Genomic DNA, 24,373 nt, shown 5'->3' with positions numbered 1-24,373 from the left:
GTGAGGTCTTTGTATTCTCAACAACAAACACATGGTCTAAGGCTCGCGGACACAACCTGCCTTTTTCTCTAACGCTCTCCCCCTCACCCAACTCTGTCCGCCCTTACAAAGCCCAGCGTCAGCAGAAATATCTGTTTACAAACAAGGGCTCCCAGAGAACAGTATCAGTAGCTCAGACAAACCTCTAAAACACGCCCCCAACTCTGTCCTTGGAATCCCTGCGAACAGGGTATATCCCTGGCAGCAGCTTTTGTGGAAGGCTTCCTGCCTTTCCATCTTTCCATCTGTCTTCATGTCTGGCTTCCTCTGTCTCCTTCTACTTATTCATTAAAACCGTGAGGATCCTGGACTGCAGAGGCAGTTGGATGCTGGTTTGGGCCTCATGGATATTTGGAAAACAGAGCCCCGACAGGGAGTGGCTTGAGAACAGCAAGGCAGACCCACACACATCCAGCCTGCCGTGTCATCTGAAGCAGAAGCTGATTGAAGAAGGATTATTAATTGGGTGGATATAATAGTCACATGATGATCATACAGCTCTAGATCATTTTTCTAGGATTATCAGCAACTGAAGCAATTCTTTTGTTACTCTCTCGAACTTGAGTCGACCATAGCTCCCTATTACCTACACATGGTAATGATAATAGCTAACATATTTAGCACGTAACATGTGCCAGACACTGTTCTGAGGAGTTTGCGTGCATTAACTCTTTAATCCTCACAAGGACCCTTTGATATAGATACTACTATAATCCCAGTTTTCCATATAAGACAACTGAGATATGGGAAAGTTAAGTGACTTGCCGAAGGTCACGCAGCAAGTACTGGGTAGAATTAGTCCCCAGAATCCAGGTTCTAGCCATTCTTCCACAAACCTCTCCAGATCAGGTCAGAATTCCTTAGCCTCACATTGAACTTCCTCCTCAGACATTGTTTCCTACCATAACACTTCCTAGTTCCTTATGTCGGGGGTCCTCAACCTCAGCACAGGTGACATTTTGGAATGGATTATTCTTTGCTGTGGGAGTCTGTGCTGTACATCGTAAGATGTTTAGCGGCATCCCTGGCCTCTACCCACTAGATGCAGAAGCGATCCCCGCCACCCCCAGCTGTGGTGATCAAAAGTGTCTGCAGGAACATCACCACGTATTCACTGGTTGAGAACCGTTGTCTTCCGTGGACTCTTCCGATTAAACAGAATTGTCTGGCGTTCTTAGAACACTCTTCCCACCTCCGTGCTTCATCGCATTTAGTTTCCCCCGGACCTTGCAGGGCCCTGGGCCTCCTCACCATCGGTCTTTTCTCTATTCCAGAGTCTTTCAGTTCCTGAACATCTTTTACAGCCAGAGAGGAAATACTAACCTGTCTGGGTCATCGACCTGCTTGTTTCTACGGTTTTCTGTTTAAAAAAAATTGTCACCGATTCCAAACTTTCTATTTAAAATCCCCTGAAGATTCCACGGGCGTCTTGAATTAAAAGCTCAGTTCGTTCCATGCATTCAACAATTGTTTATTGGCTCTACCTTGTGTCAGGTCCCAGGCTCAGCACTCAGAGTGTGAATTCACAGGGGATAGAATACGTGCACCTCAAGAGTTTATGTGAGAGGCTATCAGAGGTGGAGAAGAACTTAGAGATTCACTCTCCACTCTCTCCTAGTTGAGCAGATGAGGGAACCAAGCCCCGGAAGGTAGATGATATTTCATCAAGGTCAATTAGAGACCAAGCTTAAGGCTGGGCTAGATCATTCTCCACCTAGCGGAATAAAATTGAAATTCTGAAGTCCCAGGCAGCATCTAAATACCATTTATCCATCTGGAGTTTTAAAGAGCTCCTTTGAGTCATAATTTATGATTTTCTAGCAGATATCAGAACAATAGAAAATTCCTATCTGAAAAGTCTATCAGCCTTCTTTTCAAAATTTTGCTTACATTCCATGCTTTTCGTGGTAAGTCTTTAAGGCTGAATGGCTCCAGATTGCCAATGAGCATTGGGCAGGGAGTCCTGAGATAGGAGTCCTCGTTCTTTCAGCTCTGTGGCCCTATCGATAAGAGCATCATGAAATCCCTAGCTAATGATCCCTACCCCCATGGACTCTTTCTCAAAACCCACCAATGATTCCCTATTGTCTATGGAATAAACTTCAGATCTCTTGGCATGGCGCTCGCAGCCCTTTACAATCGAGCCTTAGACGCCCCTCGCTGTCCCATTTCCCTTTACGTGCACCGTCAGTCCCATCAAAAGCAGATGTCTTCTTCATCTCCAGAGTCATCTTCCGGTGACTTCACAGCTCTTGCCTTTGCTCATCCTTCATCTTCTGTTAGAGGGTCTTTGCCCAGCCTCCTCCCCGCCGCCACCAAATTCCTGTTCCTTGTGCAAGCTCAGTTCTTGTGTCACTCGTCCAAGAAAACTTCCCGGAGCCTCCTTGTCTGATTCAAGTGTTCCCTGTGCTGAGCTCTTTGGCTACACCTCTACTAGAACCTACTCGATTATGCTCTCTTTATTTATAATTAAAAACTCCTTCTCGTCCTCATGTAGTCAGTGTTCCCCGGCTGGGCAGCATAATTCAGAACTTAAGTGTGTGAACCCTTGAGACTCATTGCCTGGCTTTGAATCCCATCTCTGTCATTAGCCAGTGAGTTACTCGGGCTTGGGCAAGTTAGTTGGGCTTCTCTGAGTAGCATTTTTCTCACCTGTAAAATGGAGATGACAATACCTCCCTGCACAGATGACTGTGAAGGGTTCCTGAGCTACTCCACGCAAAGAGCTGAGCACAGAGCCTGGCGCGCAGCAAGTGCTCAGCACACATCAGCTGGCGTTGCCCCCTCCCTGCTTCGGAGAGTAATTCCGGACGGCACCAGCCCGGCAAAGCAGGGATCTGCCTGTCTGGCCGCGTCCCTTCCTTATCTCCCTTCGCCATCTCTCTCCCTGAAAGGCTCACCCGTGACAGGGTGGCCGGATGAGGTGATGGCAGGCTCGCCCCAGAGAGGAGCTTTTGTTTCCAGAGCTCAACCCATACTGTCTGGGGTGCGTTTTTACATAACTTGCTGTGGGCCTCTGTCACTTACGAAATTTACATCATTTGACTCTCCCACGTGGGAACCTTCCCCGTCCCTTTGAGCTCCTTGGATTGGCCGCAGGTGCTCTCTACCTCTTCCGATGCTGTTCTGTAGGTGCAGACCCACCTTTTGTAGAGATGGACCCAAGCCCGACTCATCCATTAGCTGCAGTTGGCACAGTGCCTGAGGTCCACAGTACTTTCAAGGGGCCCATAAAAATGGCTTAATTTCTTTTAAAATCAGAAGAAAAAAGCTAATATAATAATAATATATATGTAATAATGAATCCACCCTCTTGATTATATATATCTTGATACCGATACAATCATAAAATATAATTATGTTTATTTAGAGAGGAAGGAAAAAGTCCCCAGGGCCCATGAAAGTCATGATCCCAGCCTGAATGAAAGGAATTTGCCCAAGATCGACAGTACCTTAGTGGCAAATCAGGACAAATGTTCATGTCTCATCACTCCCGATTTAGAACTCTTTTCCCTGTGTTTAAGAAAAGCCCTGGAAGTGATTTCACCACAGTCTTCTTTCACAGATGAGAAAAGGAGGCCAGAGAAAGCACGACTTGACTCAGGCCACACAGCTTAGTCATATAGCAAACGGCTTTCCCGACTTTTGTTTTATACTTTTTATTTTTGGGGGTGCATCGGGTCTTAGTTGCGGCATGCCGGAATCTTTCGTTGTGGCGCGGGCTTCCCTCTAGTTGTGACGCGTGGGTTCCAGGGCACGTGGGCTCTGTAGTTGGCCGCACGCAGGCTCTCTAGTTGACGCTCTCTAGTTGAGGCTCAGTAGTTGTGGCGCGCGGGCTTAGTTGCCCCACCGCGTGTGGGATCTTAGTTCCCCGAGCAGGGATGGAACCCGCGTCCCCTGCATTGGAAGGTGGATTCTTTACCACTGAACCACCAGGGAAGTCCCCTTTCCTGACTTCTCGTTGTTCTTTTTAGTATTTTACACAGCCAACCTAATGCCCACCCATGCCAACCTCCTGTTAGATGGATGGAAAATTTGAGGGCCAGGAAGTAGAGGGGCTTACCCAGGGTCACAAGGTTGCCTATCCTGCCTCCAAGTGAGGACTGTTATTCCAGTATTATAAAGATGGGTCCGAACCTCAACATCTTCAAATTGGGTTTCTTCACAAGTCTTGGCATGTATTTCATTTGTGCATTAATTGGTTCATTCATTCACTCATTCATCCATTCAACAAGTGTCTATTGAAGACTAATGTCCTAAGCACCCTGTGAAAGCTCTAGATTCAGAGTGGTAAACAGATACGTACTCTTTACCCTCTCAGAGCCTCACTTTCCCCACTTGTGTGAGAAGAATCACAGTTTCTTAGAGAGTTCTGGGAGAAGCAAATGAAATAATTAAGATCCTTTGTACACTTTAAAACTCCAAAGAGTGTCAAGAATGCTTCCTGTATTGTTATAATTGGCAGAGTGTATAATTAATATGGAGAAGATTAAGAGATTGACTGTATGAGGAAATAAATATTTAATTAAAAAACAATTTCTGCTTATGCTTATCCATAAACAACAGAAGACATTGGTTAAGCATCTGGTTTTGGAGTCAGAGAGCTGGGTTCTAATGCTATTTGTGTTATTACAAGTCAAATGACCTTTGCCCCAGTCAATGCAACTCTGAGTCTCAGTTTCCTCACCCATAAAATGGGACCAAGAGAACTTATCTCGTAGAGTAGTTATAATAATCCAATGAGATGACGCAGATAAAGTTCTTGGCTTTGAACATGACACATCATCAGTGGTGGCTCTGTTTATTTCTCAGTAGGTTCATGTGGCTTGGAGTGGCATTAGAACAAATCAGAGTAATGATCCTAGGGATAATGTAAAGAAGCAGGTGTGGTAATAATAGGTCTCCCTGATTGCATAGTATCAACTCCTATTGTATCTATGTTGCCTCAACAGAAGGACTGGCATTAGCATTAGGGAACAGCAGGTCTCTCACCAGAGAGTATAGCTCAATGCCTCGAATGTCTAGCCAGGGCTTGATACAGTGGATGCCCGGTGAATATGTGTTGAAAGAATCGGTGAATGGATAGATGAATAAATCAGGCAGGACTCGGGGATTTTGATTTATGGGAAAGAAGAGCCAAGGATTGCACGATGGAAAGCCTCAGACACCTCTAGGCTCTCTTGGGGTCAAGGGTACTGAATAACTCTGTGGGTTCCTGCAATCCAGATCCTGTACCACTGGGTGGAAAGGAAAGGGAGCTGATTCTGGCTCACGCTAGGTGAGCACTGAGAAATGCCCAAAGGTGCAAAGGCCTTCTGCAGGTGATCAGAAGTTCTCTGATTCTGGAAATATGCACAGTCACTTGTAGAGATGTACAGGTGATTCAAGCAGGAAGTTGGGTGGTAAAGGTCATGTAATGACTTTTAAGGGAACCTCCAGTCCCGACTATGCCTGATTCCATGAATGCGAAGAGTAAGGGCTTGGGGCTGCTGTGAGGTGTGAGGGTGGCAGGAGGCTTCGGTCTTGACGGTTTTCTGGGAGACAGTGCCGTTGCCTCTTAGGGTTGGTGAGTGAGCAGGGAGAGCTTAGAGGTCCTCAAATCACTGCAAAGACCGAAGGTAGGCGCTGTTCTCCAGGGCAGCTCCAACATCAGCACCGCTGAGTCCACCAGGGGCTGATTCGTGCGACAGTAACTTTTGACGGTGAACAGATGAAGACGCGTGACTCTTCCTCATCCTCCTGTCTTTCTGTCCTCTTCATCCTCTACCCCCACCTCCTCCTCTTTCTTCTTTGTCTTTTTCTCCCTCTCCTCCACCCACTTCCTTTTTCTAAGTTGATATGCACCAATTTCGATGACACTGTGTGAAAAAGAGAGCGATGAACACGTCTGTATTCCAGAGGACAGTGTCGGAAAGGTTAACGTTTAACGGCACAGAAGAAGGGGGAAAAAATGTTCCCGATTCTGAGGAAAACGAACAGCCGTTTATTATCAAAACCAATTAAAAAATTGTAGCTAACATTTATCATGTGCTATGCAAATGAGTGTTTGTATTCTCGTACTAAATCCTTAAAATGTCACTACGCCTTAAGTACTGTTATTATAAGGGAGGTGAGGGGGTTTTGCCCGTGACTACATAGCTAACAGGCAGCAGAGCTGGGGACTGCACGGTACAGTGCTTAATGCTTGGTATGTTGCCAGAGCCCACGTGCCAAGTCTGGGTACATTCATTATCTCATTAGTTACCCCTACAACCAGCAGAGGTAGGTAGTATCATCCCCATTTTACAGATGAGAAGGCTAATACAAGGAGAGATGCCTTGACTTTCCCAAGTCACACAGCTAGCGAATGGCAGAGCCAGCATTTGAATGTACATTCATTGGTCTCTAAAACGCTGACCATTCAGTTTACACAGAGCCTGATTCCATGTGAGCAAAGGAGGCCGACTGGCAAGGAAAGATCCAGAGGGAAACACAGGGGCACCTTGAGCCCTTCAGAGCACTTTGCCGTCCCAGGCACGTTATATAAGTCTGTGTATTAATACAGCAAATGGATTTTTAGGAACCCTTGGACATATTCTTGTTAACCTTGCCTTACATCTGAATGGCCTTAAATAGTTTACAAGGAAGTATGCGTACATTTATCTCCTTTCTCTCTCAAAAAAGACCTTTGAAGTATATAGGATGAGACTTTTTAATCCCTGGAATACACATGGGAAAACAGGCTCAGAGAGCTGAATGAGCTCATCCAAGGTCACACAGCTAGTAGAAAAGTGAGTGTCAGGGGGTTTTCAGGTAATGGTTCCCAGCAGGGAAGAAAAAAGAACACAGGCAGAGGGCAGACACGGATGCTACCACGGACGCTGGTCATGCTGTTCCTCCTGGACCTGCAAAGGCAGATGTGGCCCCACCTATTCACCTGCACGGCCAACGCACAGGAGGCGCCTGAGCTAATCCTGACCTTGTGAATTGCTCCGAAGGGTCACCCTTGATGCTCCAGCCTCTCTCGCACCAGGAGACAGGGATGTCCAGAACTCAGTAGAGTGTGGCTAAGCCTCCAGCCAGGCGTTGATGGGTTTTATGCCAAGCCCCCTCCTTCCGCTGAGCCTAAGAGCGGGTCCTTTGAGCCAAGGTGGGCCTGGAGGGGTGAGGATGCCCCTCAGGTGCCCACCTCGGTGACGCCGCAGCCCTCCTCTGAATGCCTGGTGCCGCCGAGTCCTCCAGGGTCGTTTCGGTGGTCCCCCCCCCACAACTGAACCAAGTGCGGGGACCATGGGTGTACTTAACCCAAATCTGTCTGTTTTAATCACCCTCCTCTAGACAGATAAAAGCTTTCCATAGGATTGCTCTCTCAAGCATTGCTCTGTGGCTTTGATACCAGCCATTAAATCATGGAAGGGAAAACAAAATGAAACCAAACAAAAAAAGGACCAGCTCCAACCTTTAGCTTTTAATTTTTTTAGCCTCCTGAAAGAAACCAGATTGTTGACCTAAATTCCCCCCTTTCATCCCCACATCCTCTCACCTCTGCTCGTATCCCCCTGGCTGGTGTTCCACAGCTAGTGGACCCCCGTAAGTTGGAGGGCCTGAAATGGCCTTCCTTTCCCTCCTCCCTGCTCGTCCATTACCTTACATCTCCCGCAGTAGGAACCAAGGCTGGGACGTCTGAAGGACTTGCGATCTCAGAGTCACAGGGAGTCTGAGATGGAAGGGACCTTTGGGGCCATCTGATGCAACCCTCCTATTTCACAGGCAGGGTTTGACGATGCCCTGGGAGGGGGGGGGGGGTGCTGCTTGCCCGTCGACCCACAGCAGTGAAGTGGCAGAGCTGGAACACAAGAACCTTGACCGTGGGCTGAGAGTTTTTCCCATTGAAGGAAAGCATGCTGGAAGAGAGCTCTGGCTTTAGAGTCAGCCCGCCTGTGATCCAGTGCTCTCTAGCTGGGATCCTTGGAGGGAAATCACTTAGCTTCTCTGCACCTGTTTCTTTCTCTGTCAAAAGAATATCAGTAAAGCCCACTTCACCGGTTTATTTTGAGCACTAAATGGGCTGTCTGTGCTTAGCAGAGAGACTGCTACCTAAAGGCGTTTAGCAAATTCTTGTTATATTATTATCGTTACAGTTGTCCCTTGGTATCCACAGTGGATTGGTTCCAAGACCCACCACAGATACCAAAATCTGCAGATGCTCAAGTCCCTTATATAAAATGGCATAGCATTTGCATATACTCTACACACATCCTCCTGTATACTTCACATCATCTCTAGGTTACTTATAATACCTTATGCAATGTAAATGCCAGTGCACAGCGAGGTCCCCATAGCTGAGGTCCTGCTCATCTGTGGGGGAACTGAACTTGAAATCAGGAGTCTTGAATTTCAGTCTTTCCTACCACTTAGTGCTGTGTGACCTTGGACAGGTGACCAGACCCCTCTGAGTCTCAGTTTTCTCATCTGTAAACAGCACCTATTATACAAGGTGCTGTGAGGGTTATGTAAGACACCTTGGCCCAGAAGCAGCTATGTACACGCTCAACGCACAGCAGGGGCTTCAGAAGTGCACATTCAAGCTGGAATACAGAAGCATCCCTCTCTTGTGAGGAGAGTTTCCTGTGTGGTGACGACACCACCCATTTTCGTATCCTCCTAATACACTTTGCCCTGCTCGCAATAGGAATCGACTTAAGTTGAGGCAACGTGTTGTAACCAAGAAGGATTCTGAACTGGGCACGAGGCAGTGAAAGATTTTAGAGAAGTTTCAATGGGAGAGCTTAAAAAACTTGTTGAATGGTTGTATTATAGTTCGCTAAGGTTACCATAACAAAGCACCACACACTGGGTGGCTTAAATAGCAGACATTTCTCCTCTCACAATGCTAGAGGCTAGGAGTCTGACCTCAGAGCGCCTGCAGGGTTGGATTCTTCTGAGGCCTCTGTCCTTGGCTTGTAGATGCCCATCTTCTCCATCCTATGTCTTCATATTGTCTTCCCTTTGTAGCTGAATTTCCTCCTCTTACAGGGACAGCAGTCATAATGGATTAGGGCCCACCCTAAGTGACCTCATTTTAACCTAACTATCTCACTGAAGACCCTATCTCTAAACCAGTTCATATTCTGAGGTACTAGGGGCTAGACTTCCAACATATGAGTTTCGGGCGGGCGCGGAGGGGGGCACACGTTTCAGCCCATAACAGATGGAAAAGAAGATGGCAGGCAGCCAGGCGTGTGACGGCAACCTCGAAGAAAAGATGAAGAAAAAGAAGATTGCAGTACAGAGCCCGGACATTGGCACAGAGCTGGGTCAGAAACCAACAAGCAAGGAGGCTAGTGATGGAGGTTCAGTTGCTGAAGGACAAGGCCAGGAAGGCATCTCAAACTCCAGATAGACAACCAGGCCTAGGCGAATCTTGGGTCCCAGTGACGTGCGACAAGCCAGGTAGAACAGATGAAGCACTGGTAATAAAGGACCACTGATTCTCAGTCCATTTCTTTTAGGTCCAGGCAGAAGAACGACACAGAAAGCAGCCTCCTGGCTTGCAGTTCAATTCCACTTGCTTGTGTTGGCGCTGCTGAACTTACAGAAGTATTTTTGGAGGGGGGGGCGTGTCCTCAAACAGCCCACAGTAAAGTGTTTGGCACTTAGCACTTAATGCAGTGATGCGATTAAGAACCTGGGCCTGGGAACCCTATGGACACAGATTCTAAGCTGTGTTGCTTTGGACAAGCCACTGCCTTTCTGAGCCCATGTTTTCTCTGCAGAATGGGCTGCGTTGATAGTTGTGAGGATGAAGTAAGAGAATTAAGCACTTAGTAAGCACGGGTGCTTAGTAAGTTTCTAAACAAAGGGTGATGTGCTCTTATAAGGAACACAGCAGTAGAGAAGTGTCCTTCCTTCCCTCCCTTCCTTTATTTTATACTTTCAGTGACAGACTCTATGGGGCACCTGCAAGGTACCAGATGCTGTGCTGGATGCTGGGCATTTAGAAATGAACCGAACAGACATACTCAGGAGACAGACATTGAATGCGTAATTAGGGAAGTGATGAGGTTTTGGACCGGGAGGAGGAAGATTTATCTGTACCCGGGCTGGAGTGCTGCGGTCACACAGCACTGCCCTGGGGTAGTGACATTACAGTGGCCCTGAGACGGTGACCCCACGGCCCATGGGATTCTCCCAGTATGGCCCTGGCATAGGTTTTGGGAGACTCCCTACAAGCCTTCTGCCTTTGGACTTGCCTCCTTCATACATGCTCTTCAACTCGGGGGTGAGATGAGACCAGAAAGAGGCAATAAAAATAAATAAACATCAAGCTTCGGCTGGAATATGAAGCCCTTTTCCCAGGAAACCCAGCTGCAGGAAGATAGGGACACATTAGAGAGGCCAGCTGACCAGGGTTCAAGCGACAGGTGGTGGTCATGAGACCCAGGGCAGCCCCTTTCCTGGTCTGGGCCTCTACTCCTCCATCTATGCAGGTGCCCCAGTCACCTCCTTGGCTGGCGAATGGGCTCTGGCACTTTCGCTGCCTGCCGCTTCCATGTGCTTATAGCTTGGAGGCAGGTTCATGCTAATTCGATGTAGATGGTGTGCAGGATCGCCTGTGGCCTTCCGTCTCGCCCCCTGCGGATGCATCCCCTGAGATCAACCTCTGGTACCACACAGACGGTGCCGACTTCAGACCAACTCCCACTGTTTCTTTCACTGTGTCTCTCTGTCTTCCTGGAGAACCATGGGGAAGGGTGGCGTGGCGGTGCGGTGGGGTTCACCTGTGTCTTCCGAGGGCAAACGCTGTTCCTTGTCCGGGATGGAGACACACAGGGCATGGTCCTCCAAGCGTGCAAAAACTGGCAATGACACGAGGCGTCCGATTCAAAGCAACACGTGTTTTTGAAGCGTCTCCTGCTCACAGGGAACCATTCTAGCAGCGAACAAAAGAGCTCTTAAATTGTAGCGGGGCGATCATGTACTCCTAGCCCCTCCTTTTTCAGAGAAGGGAAATGAGACCTGGCAGCATGAGAGGTGGTGTGACTTGTCCCCAGGCAAGGTCATCCAGCAAGCTGAGCCCAGATCTCTGGTCCCAGATACCCCGTTCTGGGCTGGTGATACATCAGTGCCTCCCTTCCAGCCCTCTGAAATGTGACTACTGTTGATTACGTTATTTTTGTACAGAAATAAATCCCATTCACCACTACACCCCACCCCCATCCCTCTTGAAGTTCAGTGATTTCCTTTCACCACTAACACTCCAGGTAAATATTTCCCTCTGAACTTCTGAAGCCGCTGCTTCAAGGTCCTCATTTCCCTTAATGTGCTTCCTCTTGGTTCCACTGAAAAGAGAGAAGAGAGGGTTCTCTTTGCCCTTCCTCTCTGCTTCCTGGGGCTAAGCCACCTCTTGGTCCTTCGCTCCGTGTCTCAGAGTCTAGCCTTTCTCACTGCTACCCTCTTATCTCTCAACTGCAAACGGAGGTGGCCAGAGCCCGGGTCCCCAGCCCCCGGGAAGGTCCTGAACCTGAGGGCACCCTACAGGTGTGTAAACAGTTTACCTTGCTAACCCAGCCAGCCGCCTTCCAAAGGCAACAGGAAAACCAGGACTGAGAGAGAGAGAAAGAGAGAGGGAAAAGGATCCTGTTTCAGATGTGAATTTTCTCATTAGAAGAATTTTCTGTTTAAGGGGGAGGGGTTGGCCAGGGGAGGAAGAGAAGGTGAGCTGAGAGGTGGGATGGGGGGCCCAAGAGGGGGGTGCTCCAGGGGCCTGTGCGCTCCTGCTTCCCGTAGCCAGCGGCAGACCTGGGGGAGCTCATTCCAAACCTGGAGACAGAGCTTTGGCCTCGGTCAGTGGGGAGGTAGCTTTTAACATGCAGGCCTCATAATAGTAGCAAAGCCAAAGGGGGTTTATGATTTCTAAGTAGAGTTTGCCAGTGGATTTGAGGAGGACTTGTGCTTTGCTGAGCCCTCATCCTACCAGCTCTTGATGTATCAGTCAAGATGCCTTTAGGGTACCCTCTCTCTCTGGTGTTTCTGTATTTCGTTTTTAGTCATTTTCTACTTTTCATCCTTGACATCACTCCCAGACCCTCCAGCATCTTAAAAATGAACTCCCATTTGGACAGCCACTGTACGCCAAGGGTAGTAGAGCCACTGTGTCTTTTAAGTATGACAGCATACGTAAAGAGAGGTACAGATGAGGGAATTAAGATCCGCAGAGGTGAAGCGATCTGCCCCCGATGTACGGCCGGTAACTGCTGTCATCAGAATTACCCGGAGTCCAAAGATCCTGCTCTTTCTACCTGACCAAGAACACACTCTGTCTTCTGATTCTCTCTGTCCTTTATCCAGGGAGACATACATCAGTGCCTTTGATTCTGTTTGTCCTTTTTCTCTTCTCCCACTCCGTTTAGAATCATTCATGTGCTCATTCATGAGACACTTGCTGAGTGCCTGCTGTGTACAAGGGAATAGTGCAAGGTTCTGGACAGGGTACAGACGACCCAAACAGAGCCGTCCCTCTCAGGAAGCATCCAGTCTAGGGGAGACTCCAAAACCAGAGAACAAGTGTCTAGTTTCCAAAAAGTAAAATGAATTCAGAGGAGAGAAGGATTGCTCCTCAGAGGACCATCAGGGAAAGCTTCTTGGTAGAGGTGGTTTCTGTTTTGGCCATTGGGAAGCTTGGGAACAGAAAATCAGACTTAACCAAACATGTGGGGGGAAGCTCATTCAGTCCCCTCCTTTCCCAGGTAGAGAGCCAAGACCCAGAGGAGGTACTTGCTGCTTCGTCAAGGTGTGAGAGCAGGTTGATGTTGGAGGAGACCCTGGCCGTTCCGTGAAGGATTATAGGACAGGAGTGGTGGTCGGAGAGGTGTAGGCAGACTTCTACCGTCTATGTCAGCTGCTAACAGAGAGAGTTACACAAATTCTAAGGCGCCAGTGACCACAGAGGAGTGCAGACTGTGTGGGCCTCCTCTACCGATTTTGCTGGAAGCCGGCTGTGCTCATTTCATGAGTGCTAATGGCAGGTGCACACTCAAAGTTATGGTGACCGCAACAGTTCTCCAGCTGAAAGTAGGGACTGTGCTTCTAAACGAGCATCTTTTATTCATTCTCCTGTTCCTCTCTTTCTCCTCCCACCTGGCCTCATACATCATCCAACACTTAAAATGCACTCTTAATTAGAAAGTCTTTCCCATCCAACTGGCTGTCCATGCCAAGGACACTGGGTATATTCCAGAAAGACTGGGAATGGGGGTTGGTGAGTATAAAAATAATTAGATCCAGAGAGAATCTGCTGAGTGACTTCCGGAGGTTCCCAGAGTAAGTCTAGAGATGTCTGGCTTGGAACTTTCCCAAACACCCAACTAAACCTTGGGACACCCCCAGGCAGGTGGTTTGATCCAGATAGATCCCTGGTGGCACTGATGAGGGAGAGGGAGGTACCATAGAGTTAGTCCCTAGGACAGTGGACCCAGGGTCCGATGGATCTGGGATCCACTTAGCAACCAGTTGACCTCAAACCCATCCATCTCTTTACTTCCTTCAATTTCTGTTTCCTCCTCTGTTAATATCAGCACCTTGGGGGTGCTACACGGATTAAATGAATTAATGCATACACAGACCTTAGCACAATGCCTGACCTGCGATAGAGGCTTGGAAGATTTTGCTTAATGAAGGCATCCCCAGCATCTTTTTATGTTAAGAGGATGCTTTTTATTTTTTGAAATATTAGCATTAGTGTTAGAGAAAAGCAGGCTTGAATTGGCTCTCAGGAAATTTGTCAGTGACTCTACGTAACCTAACAAATGCCTTCCGTTCGCTGGGTCTCAGCTTCCTTACCTTTCGAGCGAAGGAGTTGCAAGTGTTTAAAAACCTTTCCAGCTCAGATAGTCCGCCTTTCTTTGGGGGTGGATGTCGGGGCTAGCCAGGACTCCTGTTACAGTTAGAAGCTTTACTAGTAGCTTTGCAGCCCTCGACCCTCACTTCTCCAGGGAACCTTCCCAACAAGCCACCACCGCTGATAATTGATGAGTGCTGGTGGCTGATGTGCACCCAAAGTTGCGGTGACGGTAGTCAGAGCTGTCCTTCTAAATGAGCATCTTCTATTCATCCTCATCTCTTTGATTGTTCTCTCACCTCTTCCTCTCACCACCTATGTCATTCTACACTTAAAATACGCTTTTAATTAAAAAAGTCCTCTTCCCCATCCAACAGTTTTGCAAAATCAAAGGTTTTCAGATTTTAGTTATTATCACTGTTGTTTTCTTTAGCTCAAGTACCTATTCTGCAAACAAATATCTTTCTTGTATGCCCCATACTCAGAACCAAAAAAAGTGAAACCACATGGGTTAAAGTTGTGGTGAGAACCTCCCAAAGGTAACTCACCTGTGTTCTCCCTTCCTCTAGCCCTTGCCTTGCCCTAGAGGTGGTCCCAGAGGTTTGGCTAGCCACTGTCAGGATCCCACTGAGCACGGTTTGAAAACTTCCTGGTCTAGGACATCCTGATATAAATTTTATCAGAGAGAAATAATTTACCCTCCTCCTTCCCCCATCCTTTATTTATTCATCTTTCTCTTTTGGGGCCACATAGGGCTATATGACAAATGTTCTTATGCCTCACGTGACCGAGGATGGGTCGTGGGCATTCACACCGTCAGTGACCAAGGCAACAGAGACCCACGCTACTTTTTCTCCTTGAAGACAGACCGGGCCCGGCAAGTGACCACCATCAATGCCCACCGCAGCTACCTCCCAGGCCAGTGGGTACACCTGGCTGCCACCTACGACGGGCGGCTGATGAAGCTCTATGTGAACGGTGCCCAGGTGGCAACCTCTGGGGAGCAGGTGGGTGGCATTTTCAGCCCACTGACCCAGAAGTGTAAAGTCCTCATGCTCGGAGGCAGCGCCCTGAACCACAACTACCGGGGCTATGTGGAGCGCTTCAGCCTGTGGAAGGCGGCCAGGACGCAGCGCGAGGTCCTGCTGGACATGGAGACCCGCGGCCTCCACGCTCCTCTACCTCAGCTCCTCCTGCAGGAGAACTGGGACAACGTGAAGCGCGCCTGGTCCCCCATGAAGGACGGCAGTAGCCCCCGCGTGGAGGCCAGCGGCGCCCGTGGCTTCCTGCTGGACACGAGTCTGGAGCCTCCTCTGTGCGGGCAGACGCTGTGTGACAACCCCAAGGTCATCTCCAGCTACAACCAGCTGCCGCGTTTCCGCCGGCCCAAGGCGGTGCGCTACCGCGTGGTCAACCTCCACGACGATGGCCGTGAGAACCCCACGGTGAGCCGCCAGCAGATCGATTTCCAGCACCGGCAGCTGGCCGAGGCCTTCAAGCACTACAACATCTCCTGGGAGCTGGAGGTGCTGGAGGTGAGCAACTCATCCCTGCGCCGCCGCCTCATCCTGGCCAACTGCGACATCAGCAAGATCGGGGACGAGAACTGCGACCCCGAGTGCAACCACACGCTGACGGGCCACGATGGTGGGGACTGCCGCCACCTGCGTCACCCCGCCTTCACCAAGAAGCAGCAGAACGGGGTGTGCGACATGGACTGCAATTACGAGCGGTTCAACTTCGACGGCGGGGAGTGCTGTGACCCCGAGATCACCGATGTCACCAAGACCTGCTTCGATCCCGACTCTCCGCACAGGTAAGAGCCGGACTCCTCCCTCTTTTGATCCCTGCGCGGCTCCCGACGCCCAGTGGGGTTGCGGGAATCTTCCAGTTCACCCAGAAGATCGACCAAGTAATCACAGGGACTGTGCCCCTTACCAGCATATTTACGGAGCGCCTCCTGTGGGCTGAGGGAACTCTTAGGACCCTTCTTTGCGAGGGGCTCAGGGTCTGAACCGGGCCACCTGGGCTGAGGGCACATATCCGCGTCATAAAGAGCCGTGCTGTCCAGTGCTGTAGTCACCGGCCACGTGTGACGGTTTACATTTAAATTAGTGAAGATGAAATGCAGTTTAAAATCCAGTTCCTGAGTCACACCAGCCACGTTTCAAGAACCCAGTAGCCGCCCGGGGATAGTGGCTACCACACTGGACAGAGGGATAGGACCGCTTCCGTGACCGCAGAAGGTTCTGTTGGGCAGTGCTGGTCGAGCTGGGATTGGCTGGGGCCAGACAGACAGGGTTCAGGTCTATTTCCTCACTTTGTGACCTCTTACAAGGTATTTACTCATCTGTAAAATGGGAATCAATGGTATCTACTTTGTCAAGCTGCTTTGAAGATTGAATGAGGGCACGTAAAGCACATGTCTCTTCTAGGGGCTAGCAGGTTATATTACCTCTTAATAAGCGTATGTGTCGTTTCTTGAACAATGAAAGGTAGCATGTGCCGTGTGTACAGGAGGTCAAAGAGGAACAGCTGACTTGCAGCCTGAATATGTTGGGGAAGGCTTAGGTATAGTTGGACACCGGAGATCAAGTTGGGGGAGAGAGGAGGACACTCAAGGCAGAGGAATTTCATATACTGCTGAGAAGAGGGCGGAAAGGGGAGTCTTCTGTCTAATGCCTGACTTAGCCTCTGCCTCGCGCTACAACTCGGACCAGCAACCCCAAAGAAAGACCCAAGGGGGAGCCATGGGTGATCTGTATTTGATGTGGGACTCAGGGGAACTAGTTCTAAGCCAGAGAGACAGTCCATATCAACTTTCCTGATTTCCCAGATTCACGCTGAACTTTTCCATTCTGTCCAACTCGCAGGACCCTGGACTTGCTGATGGCTCGAGCACATTTGCCGACCTCTGCAGGTTTTCTGCTGACTCTCCTCTTTATGTCTCTCTCACAAGAGCAAGGGCCTCCCATGCATAGACAAAATACCTATGTGCAAAGGAATGACGATGCTGGGAGGAGAATGTCGTGCCTGGCACCAAGCCACAGAGCACGTCAGCTCAGCCTCCTGGCACCGGGCGGGCCCCTGGACTCTCACCTTGGCTCAGAGACAGGAGCAGCCCATGTGGGAAGAAGCCTTGGTGTGTGGCCAGTTCCTTCGAGGTCACAATGCACTTTCATCTCTGCTCTCATTTGGGCTTTGACAGAATTTGATGAGGAAGACTAGACAGGGTTAGCATTTGCATTTGACTGATGGGGAAATAGAGGGCCTTGGAGAGTGAAATGACTCGGCCACGGTCCCAGGTCAGGAAAGTCATTTGGCTAAATCACAAATGCAAGCCTTTCGAGATTAATGCAGCGTGTGCGCTACTGAGCTAGACCCCAGGAGTTAACTGGTGTGCCCAGGCAGAGTGGGCGGGGGGGAGGCCTAGGGGCCAGGAATACTGGAAGTCATTCACTTATTTGTACATTTATTCATTCATTCGTTCAGGCAACAAATGTTTATTCAGCACCTACCAAGTACTAGGAAGGTGGATACCCTCATCCCTGCTTTGCTGAAGGAAATCCGGGATTCAGAACACGGAAGGGATTTACCCCTTAGCTGAGGTCACTCAGCTAATAAACAGAGAGCTTGGATTTGAATCTTGGTCTGTTGACTCCAAAGCTCCCACTGAAGGGTGGGGGTGGTATTTTTAAGTCCAAGGAACAGTAAGAGGCAGAGTCAAAGGACAGGGCTGACGGGCAGGGTGGCTTTCCTGAAGCCTTGGGAGAAAACTGCTGAGTATGATTGAGTCAGGACCAAGGGCAGCTGGCCTTTGTGGCGGGCACTCTGTGCTTGGATGCTGGGGCCACGGGACCCCAGGTCCCAGATAGCTCACAATCAGCAGACAGAGCTGGCAGGCACCAGCGGCCTCGTCGTTTCTAGGTCACGGGGCCCCACGCCTAGAATGCCCGTGAGCAGCCATGTGCCAGCACTCTGCCCACCATGCCAGGGCCTGTTTGTTTGCTGGCTGGAAAGTCATGTGTCCTGGGTGAGCCCCACCGGGAATGTGTCATCTCCTGATGGAGCTGGGGTGACAACGTTCTGGCTGAATCAGCTCTCCCGTGTGCAGAGAGAAACCTGTGGAAGTTTGTGGAGAAATACTTGCTTTGTGACTCAAAAAAAAAAAAAAGAGGGAGGGAAGGAGGGAGGAAGAAAGGCAGGGAAGAAGGGAGGGAGGGAGGGAGGAAGGAAGGAAGACACCTGTAATAGAAAATTAGATTGACATTGTCTAGGTGATTTTTTTTTTTTTTTTCTGCGGTATGCGGGCCTCTCACTGTTGTGGCCCCTCTCGTTGCGGAGCACAGGCTCCGGACGCGCAGGCTCAGCGGCCATGGCTCACGGGCCCAGCCGCTCCGCGGCATGTGGGATCTTCCCGGACCGGGGCACGAACCCGTGTCCCCTGCATCGGCAGGCGGTTTCTCAACCACCGCACCATCAGGGAAGCCATGTCTAGGTAATTTTTAATGAAGAGCTGAACTTATCTTTTACCCAAGATGTACTCCTGCGTTGCCCGCCCCCCTCAATGGGTAAAGACAATAAAGACAATAATTCAGTTACTACTTCTCAATCTATGGTGAAGAACCAGTTTTGTTTCCTATGCGTTGCAAACCAATACTTTTGTAATATACAGAAAAAATGAATTGCTATAAAATGAATTCTTCACCCCAAGTATGGTGAAGCGTTGTCGGAGTTCTCCAAAAGTTCCTAAATGCCTTCTCTCCACTTCTGTACTTATTGAGACATAGACTCGTGAGAAGCAGTTCGTGCACTGCTTACTTTGAGTAGCGCTGATGAAAATTCACCATTCTGAAAATTTATATAACGGTTCCCTTGAGTGAAATAAGACCCACCAGTCATGCAGCTGGGCAGATGGGCAGACTCCATCAGAGAGTTACCTACTCTTCTAACACATTTGAGCTCCTTCTTCATCTACTAGTCCTTGGGCCCCTGAGGCCACGTTCTCAGGAGTTCATGTGTTACAGGGGAGCACCCAGTCCTAGCAGACGGCTGCAGAAGACATTGAAATGGTGTCCAGTGTCAGACCTAGGAACGTCCTCAGAGATCAGTGGGTCCAAATCCGTTTCCCCCATAGAGGGGAGCTGAGGCCGAAGCTCCCATGGTTCATTAGTGGTCAGACTGGGGCTAAGATGCTCTAGATTTCTAAGTCCTGGTCGTCTGCCATGGCACAGCTTCTCAGAACTACCCTGACATTCTTGCCATTCCCACTACCTGCCCCCGTCATGTTCTGTCCTTGCTCTCTTCTTCCCTAATATCCCTGAGCGTTTGGGGTTTTTTTGTTTTCGTTTTTGTTTTTGTTTTGTTTTGCGGTATGCGGGCCTCTCACTGCTGTGGCCTCTCGCGTTGCGGAGCACAGGCTCCGGACGCGCAGGCTCAGCGGCCGTGGCTCACGGGCCCAGCCGCTCCGCGGCATGTGGGATCTTCCTGGACCGGGGCACGAACCCGTGTCCCCTGCATCGGCAGGTGGACTCTCAACCACTGTGCCACCAGGGAAGCCCTCCCTGAGCATTTGGGGTTATGAAGTGCTGAGTGAGTGAGTTTGGAAGAGAATCGGATAAGGGCCTTGGGTTTTCATGAGCCACTGCAGAGCTGTTAGAGCTACACTGGCCATGAGTTTTCCTAATTAAGGACAGCCAAGTGAGGATGTGTACAAAGAAGGGGACTGGGGCTGCGAGGGCCCCAGGAGCCGTATTGTATAACCACTTGAAGATGCTTGGCTTGGATGAGAAAGTTCTCTCAAGGCCATGACCATAGGGCCATAACACATGTACTTCAAGTCTCCAAAGGCCTGTTCTATGGAAAAGGGAGCAGAGTCATACTATATGGTTTCTAAGCCATGGCTGGGACCAAAGTGATGCAATTACAGGAGGCAGCTGAGTAGCAGCTAATGTCATCCCTGATCAGAATGGTCCTGCCTGGGGAGTGCTTCTCTGCAGGTGAGTGATTTTCCTTCCACCTGAGGCATGCACAGTGAGGTTGTAGCCAGGATTACAGCAAAGGTGGAGAAGGTGGCCTTGATGGTCTTAAGGTTGACCACTGCACAGCCCAACTATTTGCTGCTGTCTTATTCCAAGTCATTTTAGGGAATTAAATGGTGACTGTTTCTGTCCTCTCTAACAGGCATTTATTGTCCTCTCTCCTGTTCACGGGGGGATGTTGCAACAAGCGGGCCATGTTTCTCACCATTGAGAGGCTTCCACGTTCATGGGGAACTCGTATTCAAACATGAGAAACTCTGATCTGTTGTTTTAGAGACACACAGTGGGTCAGGAGACCTAGAAAGCAGAGGTGTGTGCTGACTAGGGAAGACAAGGCAAATCGGCTGGAGGAGGCATGATTTGAGTAGTCATCTGGGAACAGACAGCACCGAGAGAGAGAGAGAGAGAGAGAGAGACAGAGAGACAGAGACAGAGACAGAGACGGAGACAGAGACGCAGTCTGCACCAGTCAGGGTCCTAGCAGGAAACAGATGGCGTATTCAGACGGAATAATTCAGTAGAGTTGAAGGAGGGGCTATTTGGGAGAACAGTGCAGGCAGGGTTCAGCACAACCAGCAAGGCAAGGGGCAAGTACAGTGGGGACCCATTTCCATCCTTGGCCTGTAGAGGCAAGAGGAGGAAGTAGTTACAGAACCCAGAGAGAGCGGCTGAATGGCGAGGGTGTCCTGGCGGCAGCTGGGACTCTCAGCAGAGAAGAAGAGACAGGCTTCCGCCCCCCCGAGGCCAGAAGGGAGCCAGAGACGTAAATTTTACGTGATCACTCTTCCACCTTCTAGTCTCCTGCCAGCGCTTCCCATTGCGGAACCACACTGGAAGTCATGAGGCAGAGGCATCTGTCGATGAAACACCAGGAGGCCAGCCTCCCAAGGGCACAGAGCAGGGTGGAGAGGGGTAGGGAGTGGATGTGGGTGAGCGAACAGAACACGACCAGAACGCAGAGAAAGCCAGTCCACGCAGAGGGTGCAGCCAAAGCAAGGAGGAGGGGCTTGGAGAATAAGGAGTCATTCAGTATGGCTGGGACCAGACCATAAGCAGAGAAGGGTTCAATTTGTCTCATGGAAAACTCTAGCCAGCCTCTCTCCCCCCGTTCATTTCCTTCTTATTTTCTTCCTTCCCTCCCTCCTTCCTTTCTTCCTTTTTTTCTTCTTTTCTTTCCTCTATAAATACTGGTTGAATGTTCCTTTTGTGCCAGCCCAGTCCCTGCTCTTTGGGAGCTCACCATCTAGTGGATAAGACAGATGAATAAACACACCACTGCCATCACTGGTATGAAGGAAGGACCCCCAGTCTGAGCCAAGAGGAGCTGTTGGTGGGGGGAGCATAGGTCTTTTTATCAGACTGGACAGTTAGAAAAAGACATTCCAACGAATCTTGGCCATTCTCTACAGTAGTGGAGAGGAGCCAGGTAGGCAGAACTTCATCTGCAGCCCTTAGAAATGTCTACAGACAAGTGAAAGTGTACTTCACACATCTTTTTATAAATGAAATGGAAAACCTGGATATTAAGAGAAATCCCCAGTATCAGGAAATCCGGGGGCAGCTGACACTTTGGGCTGTACACACCCCACTGTGAGAAGGTGTTGCAAAACACCCACCAAGTTCCTGCGTGGACCCCTCCAGACTGCAGGCTCTGGCGCTGTTAGGTGAACTTCACCTTTGTCCTTGAACATCTGTTCAGATGGAGTAGGACAGACAGAGAAAAAGAGACTTCCCTTACACCCTGATGGCTCCCAGGGAAACCTTTTCTTCGCCTTCTCCTTATTTTTAATGTAGCAAGGGCATTCCCCTGGGGCCATGCTAATTTTTTTTTTTTTTTCTTTTGGACCCAAGTTGGCATTGCTGGCATCTTTGGAAAGGGCTGGAATACGCCCTGAGGCAGCCTCCTTGACCCCCCTGCTGGCGTAGGTAGTCCTCGGTCTCTTCCCCTGCCCCTTATCAGTAGCCATTAGATGCTTTGCCTTCTAATGAGAAACTCTGTTGGGGTCTCTCACTTCTTTTCTGGAATGATCTCATGGAACATACACTTCCTTCTCCCCTGGTCCCTCCAAATCTGGCAAAGTTGGGTGGAATCCAGGACTCTGCGCTGAAAGGAGCAGTGGAGTGGTCCAGCCCATCTTGCTGTAGACACGGAGAGTGAGCTCCCAAAAGAGGCAGCACTGACCCACACCTCACAGAGAGAGTGGGGCCCCGGGGTCTCATCTCCTACTCCCAAGGCATTTCAGTCCGCTCCATCGCCTTGACGTCTTAGCCAGCAACTTGAAACTTGGAAAAGATCTATTTAAGATGGTCCTGTGCTTACTCATCGTCCATATTTTGTTAAGGCACTTCGATATCCGAGGTACTGTGATAAATGCCCTAGGGATCCAAGATATAATCTGTGTCCTAGAGGTACTTGTATGCTGTGGTTTAATTACATTTTGTTACCGTCATTCAAGAGACGGCAAGAGAGCAGATGATTCGATTCCAAATGAACCACACAGATAAGGCTTACATGAGCTCTGAGAAAAGGCAGGTTCGCCATGGTTTGGAGAGATTAGGAAAGGTTTTCTGGCGGAGAAGTTTCCAGCGTTCGTAGGCTTTGGAATGATAGAAAAGAGCAAGGTGAGAGCAGAGGGATTGAGGTGGGAAGCTGTGGGGAAGATACAAGAAAGAGGCGGGTCTGCTCGGGACTTCATGCAGGTAGATGCTCCCTTTTGATCATCAGGTTGTAGAGCTCCCACAGTCAGACTGAGACAGAATGAAAGAAGAATCCAGGGGAAATAGATTCGAGCCCTGAGTTGGCAACTTCTTAGCTATGCAGTCTCGGGCAAATCTCTTAATCTCCCTGAGCCTCCATTTCCACATCTGTTGAAAGGGAATGATAATAATATCTGACCGCCAGGATCACACAATTGCCTTGAGGGTCACATAAAATAAAATATCCCAGAAAGAGTTCTGGGAAGAGTTAACCAGCACGCAGATGAAAGAAGGCATTGTTATTTTTTCAGTACCTTTGTTCATTCTTTTCCAGTAATCATGTAAGAGAAATTGCTTGGAATTTTATAATCAGAATATCTGAGTTTATTTAACGTGACTAACGTTCATTAAAGCAATAGCAGGAGTCAGGCCTGGTGCGGTGGAGAAATGATGGGTGTTGGAGACTGACCAGGGTTTGGGTCTTGGTTCCTTGTCTGACCTTGGCCTGTCTTTCAGTAACGGTTGCTGAGTTCTCATCGGTAACAATTGGGTGAGAAGAGCTATCCTGTGGCGTGTCATGAAATTTAAATGGAGCCGTGGTGTGTGACACACCGGGGACAGCGCCTGGCACATAGGAGGTGCTGGGGAAATTTCCGTCCCTGCTCGCATGCGCACGTGGGCTCCTCTCTGCAAGCTTGTTTTACAGAGACTGCAGGCTGATAAAGAAGGTCTGGCTGAAACTGCAATACAAACACTGAGGGCATTTACCCAGATTACTTCCATTCTTAAAATGCTAACTTTTTTTTTAAGGACTGGCCACAGAATTGGTCTCTTTAAATGAAGACCACATAACTTATATCAAACTCATTGAGCTTGCACACTAGTTTACTTTGAAAACACCCCAAATGTCTAACTGTGTTAGAGGATGCATTTCCGCAGCATGGAACGGTCCCAGGCAGCATTGGGATTGGTCATAGTGGGTGGTATGCTGATTTGGTTGAAGTTACTAGATTTTTTGACCACGTCCAGCCCACATGTGTGCTTGAGTGTAGATACACAAACACCCTATCCAGGCCCCCTCGTCCACATGGTCCCGTTTTCTTTGATTCGGTCTGGGCTTCCCTCCTGCTTTCCTTCTGAACAAAGTCTACCTTGACTCACAGGTTCCCTCTGTGACCCTTGTGCACATGTGACTTTGGTCTTTGAGGACAGATGAGGGCGGTGATGGAGAGCAGGGGAAGAACTGCTCGTGGCCCCTAAAGTTGTGTTTAATGAGGTGCTCACGACATTGACTTATGGGGAAGAAAGGGGGATCAGGCAGCCCAGCAAATAAATAAGAATAAAAGTTTCAGAGACACAGTGGATGTGAATCCAGCCACTTAACATTTCTGTGACCTTGAATGAGTCTCTTCCTTTAGCAGAGACTCAGTTGCCTCCTCTGTAAAATCGGGAATGAAAGGAACATTGGGTGGTTTAGAGGATGCAGTGAAATTACACCCGGTCAACCCTTTGGGGCGGCACCTGGCACTTGGTGAACACTCAGATAACAATGGTTGTTTGGGGATTTCCTGTCTCTGGGAAACCTTCTGACCTCTGACATGCACATCCCCAAACTCCCAGCCCCTCTCAGATCCTGAGCCCCTCACTAGAACCTCCAGGCCGGAGTGGGAGTTGGATATGACCTAATCACTCTGTATTACCAAGGACCCTTTGATTTTGGCTCCTGTAGGTTCCATTTTTAAAAGATTTTCTTTCCTCCAAAAGCCATGCTAAATGC

General features: G+C 49.3%; 1 protein-coding gene across 2 annotated transcripts in view; it reads left to right on the top strand.

Annotated features, from left to right (window-relative positions):
* The window catches only part of PAPPA (pappalysin 1), a 254,987-nt gene that overhangs the window by 18,713 nt on the left and 211,901 nt on the right, over positions 1 to 24,373 (top strand). The window contains exon 2 of one of the 2 annotated variants that reach the window (XM_067743528.1): positions 14,612 to 15,674. In XM_067743528.1, the coding sequence (XP_067599629.1) occupies positions 14,612 to 15,674 (1,063 nt within the window). Of the gene's footprint in view, positions 1 to 14,611; positions 15,675 to 24,373 lie in introns of those variants that run through there. The other variant, XM_067743530.1, reaches the window with a different exon arrangement.

This window comes from Pseudorca crassidens, chromosome 7 (assembly GCF_039906515.1).
Source record: "Pseudorca crassidens isolate mPseCra1 chromosome 7, mPseCra1.hap1, whole genome shotgun sequence".
In the NCBI taxonomy this organism is placed as follows: Eukaryota; Metazoa; Chordata; class Mammalia; order Artiodactyla; family Delphinidae; genus Pseudorca; species Pseudorca crassidens.
The sequence above is the reverse complement of the archived record's forward strand: the minus strand, read 5'-3'. Positions and strand labels throughout refer to the sequence as shown.